The sequence below is a fragment of the Nicotiana attenuata genome, chromosome 2 (assembly GCF_001879085.1).
Source record: "Nicotiana attenuata strain UT chromosome 2, NIATTr2, whole genome shotgun sequence".
NCBI lineage: Eukaryota > Viridiplantae > Streptophyta > Magnoliopsida > Solanales > Solanaceae > Nicotiana > Nicotiana attenuata.
Genome location: NC_031990.1, coordinates 87,012,823 through 87,017,450, shown reverse-complemented (window position 1 = coordinate 87,017,450; position 4,628 = coordinate 87,012,823). Strand labels below are relative to the sequence as shown.

The window sequence follows — 4,628 nt, the reverse complement described above, 5'->3', positions numbered from 1 at the left end:
CCCCAATATTTTATTTTTGTCGCCACCGATGCCTTTTTATTTCGAAGGGTAATCTTTACCCTTGTGTTGTAAGGAAGATAACTATCTTTTCTATAAATACAGCACCCCCAGAGAACCTGGGAAAATTTATTTTATAAAAAAAAAAAAAAACAACCACCCCCCTAAGTGACATATAGACAAACCGATTTAACTTATACTACAGTGACGATGTGAAGGGTAACTAGTAAAGTTGCTGTCATGTGATCTGGAGGTCACGGGTTCGAGCCGTGGAAACTAGCCTTTTGCAGAAATGCAGGGTAAGACTGTGTACGATAGACCCTTGTGGTCCAGTCCTTCCCCGGACCCCGTGCATAGCGAAAGCTTAGTGTACCGGGCTGCCCTTTTGCAATTCTGATGGTGTAAAATTCTTTTATATTATATTATTGCTTGTTGTAGTATGTAACCTACCTTATTTTTCAAGTTAGTAATCCCACTTTAATTTTATGAACGGTTATTCCAAATTATCTTTTAGGTGAGCTGATCGTATAAGCTATTTCATAATATATGTGTGTAAAAGTTAAGCTCTAGACAAAAATAGCTAAAAATTAAAGAAATTGGGAAATATATACATAAAGAAACAAATATTGTCAATTAAATTCTCACCACAAACATAGAAATCTGAGAAGCTGATCCCAAGGCAACACCTAGAGATATATCCTGCATTTGGTACATTTAGAATACTAATTAATTATATTCTCTTCTGAAATAGAATAATGTAATTAAGGAGTTTGTAGTGTTAGATTGTATATCTTACCAACTTGTTCTTTAAAGCAAATATGATGGATCCAGCATGTTCTGCAGCATTTCCAACTATTGGCAACAATATTAAGCTTATGAAACTCACTGAAATGCCCCATGAATCTGATGCATCCTGAGATTGAAATTATAGTAATTAAACCGTCCATAAAAAATGAAATTAGTAGCATCAGTAATAAAACAAGTTACCTGCTACAAGGAGGTTGAAATAGTTTATACTGTCAGTGTATAGCAATTAAATCCGTACATTTATTATCAAAGCTTACCTCAATTGTACCTACGACGTACTCTGATAATATAGCAATAGTAATTGTCATGCCAATCAACCAAGCAAATGAACTCCAAAAACCAATCACTGCCTCATCTTCCATAACTTTATCTTCTTCCTCCTACTCATTTGTCATCGAAATAAAAACTTTAATTTTAATACACCGACGGTATAAAAAAAATTTACACTCTCAATGCAATTTAATTAACTTGTTTGAATAGGTTACCTGTCTTATATTCCATGTTACTAATTTCATTTACTATGAGGAATTACTAATAGCTATCTTTTAAATGACTTGATCGTGTAAAAATCTATTCACGATATCAGTATCTAGATGTTAAACTTCAAAATGTAATTAACTTGTTGTTATTCCCTTTTTTGGGGTAGGTGGGCGTCAATGTTGCTTGGACTCTTCAAAATGTTGCCGCACTCGTGTTGAATCTTCCAAAAATATACCAATATTTTGGAGCATCCGACATGCACTGGCGGCATTTTTGAAGAGTCCGAGCACTATATTTGTGTGCCGGATGAGTGGTTTAGAATATGACAATATATATTATTCTAAAAATAGAAAAACATTACCTCCTCGGAGGATTCAAACATTTGTCTGTGTGTTCGCAGTTGAAAGAAGAGATAAGCAGCATATGCTACAAGCATACAAATGCTGCTAACTCTAGACAACCCCAATATTGAAGTTGTTACATTATTGTTAAGTACTGGCTCGACAACAGACAATCTATACATAAGTGGCAACATGTGGCAAAGCAATCCCAGTAAAAGGAGAAGTGAGTTTACATCAGCTTGTCCCTGTCCCAAAATTGAAAGATAAATGTCAGTACAAAAAAATATATGTATTGAAGCAATACTATATATATACACACAAAACCTAGTTACACCATGTAATTTTCCGACGAAAGGGTGTCAATTGATGACATCCTTTGGCAAAAGGTGGCTTGGCCACGGATAGCAAATTTAGTGTGAATTTTACTTATATATACTAATATACATGATAGCGTAGATAATTTTTAAGCTTGCTATTAGTGTAATTTAATCTTTCATAGCAGGTCGGCTAACTTACTTTCTAAGTAACTAGTTTTACTTATTATGTAAATTTATTCTGCATGGATAGTAATTCTTGACATATCTTTAGGTTACTTGATAGTGTAAAATTCTTTTACAAACTCGATACATAGAAGTTAAACTCATTATGTATAGGGTTTAAGTTTTATGTACTGACTATATAAGAAATCGTTATACAATCCGATTGCTTGTAGGTAAAGTATATGATATATTTTACACAATCGATGTATAGAAGTTAAACTCATTATGTATGGAGTTTAACTTTTATACACTAACCGTGTAAGAAATCTTTCTACAATCCGATTGCTTGTAGGTAAATTGTTACGATATATATATTACTCGGCAACCTAATAAAAATGGTACTCCATCTGTTCCAATTTATGTGAACCTGTTTGAGTGGGCACGGAGTTTAAGAAAAAATGAAAGACTTTTGGAATTTGTGGTCCTAAACAAGTCAAAAGGGGGCCCAGAGTATTTGTGTGGTTATAAAAGCTTCTCATTAAGGGTAGAATTGTAAGTTTAAGTTAAATTATTACCAAATATAGAAAGAGGTCATTCTTTTTGGAACGGACCAAAAAAAAAAATAGGTTCATATAAACTGTAATAGAAGGAGTATCTAACATACTATAATAAATTAAACTACAATATTGTTTAGTTTAAAATAAATTTTTATTGATGTGAACTTACCCTGTCAAATCTCTGTTCCTTTTTAAGGTTGGTCAATCCTCCACAAAAAAGAGAGCTTCCAAGAACAAGAAGAAGGTTGGAAAGAATAGATCCCAATAGAGAATACTTTAGAACATGTATTTTCCTTTGGTAAAGAGCAAATAATGCTATTATCATCTCTGTTGCATTTCCACATGTTGCATTTAGTAGACCCCCAACTGCATTAAATCATAATAATTAACCATGCATCATTATTTATTTTTCAACTTATGTACTTATATATATATATATATATATATATATATATATATATATATATATATATATATATTCTGGGAAGTATAAGAACAAAACGCATACCTGTTGGACCAGTGAAGTAAGCAATTTGTCTTTTTTAATTTCAGGTAGAAGGGAGAAAAAAAAGAATAATTGTGTTAGGAATTTTGTCAATAGATTAAAAATAGGAGTTAAAAAGAATAAAAAAAAAAGAAACAACTTACTCAGTCAAGAAGCTGACACGTTCAGCAAGCGGTGCAAGTCCAAGTAAACTAAAAGCAAAAATCCAGGGCTGTTCAAAAAAAGAAATATAAACATGATCATTCATACTTTGAAGCTTTTCCACAAATTCTCTACTCTATTTATTTTAGGTATAAATTAATTTATATACATCGATATTACATGTAATTGCCTTTTACGTGATATGATCGAGTAAATTTTTATACTAGCACTGTATATCAGGTCATCTAAAAGATAAGATAGCACTGTTTATATTACATCTAAAAGAAATATAAACGAACTCATATGGACGCTCGTCGGGCCCGAAGTCAATCAATCAAATATACATATATTGATGTTGTTGACCTGTTTTTTTTTTCTTTTCTTTAATTTGACTACATGTAACCGTTTTAATTTGACTACATGTAACCGTAAAAGTTACAATATACTGATAGTGTAAAAATTCTTTACACTATCAGTATATATCCATTACGAACGATTACATGCAGTTAATCGTTTAAGTAGTCTGATAGCGTAAAAATTTATTTATACTGTCAATGTATAACAGTTAAAATCAAAGTTTTGAAAGACAAATGTATATAACAAATTAAATGAGGAGAAAATTAAGCAAATACTTACTCTTGCAAAATGATAGTATTGAGCTAGCATTGCCAAAGGGATAACTGGAAAGAGCAAACAAAGCTTTGTTCCTAATATAACCTCTTGAAGATTACTCAAGATTTCTCTTAGTTTCTTAAAACGAACTCTTGATACAAGTTCTGGATCTGATTTTTTCCTCATCATAGAATTTGACAAATTTTGTGCATTCTTTTTGATGAATTCTTGCTCTTTTTTATTAATTTCTCCATTCTCCAAATCACTTAGAGAACCCATAATACAAAAAATGAAAAAATCAATTAAGATGAATAGAATTTGTTGTAAGAAAAAGGGGAAATTGTATGCATCTTTATAGTTTATACTTGTATTTCTTGAGTTTATAGAGGACAAGAAATGGGGGTTGGAATTTGAAGTTTCCTAGAATTTTCGCTAAGTTTGTTTTGTTTTCTATAAGTTTGCATGAGCTCCACGTAATGTTATGGGAAGGAAAACAGGTGCTAAACCCTAAAAAGAGAAATATTTTCACTTGTTTTCTTTCCTGAAAATGGGTGTAGGGACTCTATAGGTTTATGCAAGTACTATTTAAAGTAAAATCATTACCGACAAGAGTTGTGGTAGAGTGATCGATAAATGTTCCTTCATTCTTATTTAGAGGTTTCGAATTCAAACCATGGGTATGAAGTTATTTTTGTTAGAAAATGTTTTG

General features: G+C 31.6%; 1 protein-coding gene across 1 annotated transcript in view; it reads right to left on the bottom strand.

Annotated features, from left to right (window-relative positions):
* The window catches only part of LOC109214360 (vacuolar cation/proton exchanger 3-like), a 6,248-nt gene extending 1,929 nt beyond the window's left edge, over nucleotides 1–4,319 (bottom strand). The window contains exons 1-8 of the mRNA XM_019378269.1: nucleotides 3,944–4,319; nucleotides 3,310–3,377; nucleotides 3,170–3,198; nucleotides 2,831–3,027; nucleotides 1,646–1,870; nucleotides 1,062–1,184; nucleotides 794–910; nucleotides 643–696 (exon numbers count right to left, since the gene is read on the bottom strand). Coding sequence (XP_019233814.1) covers nucleotides 643–696; nucleotides 794–910; nucleotides 1,062–1,184; nucleotides 1,646–1,870; nucleotides 2,831–3,027; nucleotides 3,170–3,198; nucleotides 3,310–3,377; nucleotides 3,944–4,198 — 1,068 coding nt within the window. The 5' untranslated portion in view covers nucleotides 4,199–4,319. The remainder of the gene's footprint in view (nucleotides 1–642; nucleotides 697–793; nucleotides 911–1,061; nucleotides 1,185–1,645; nucleotides 1,871–2,830; nucleotides 3,028–3,169; nucleotides 3,199–3,309; nucleotides 3,378–3,943) is intronic.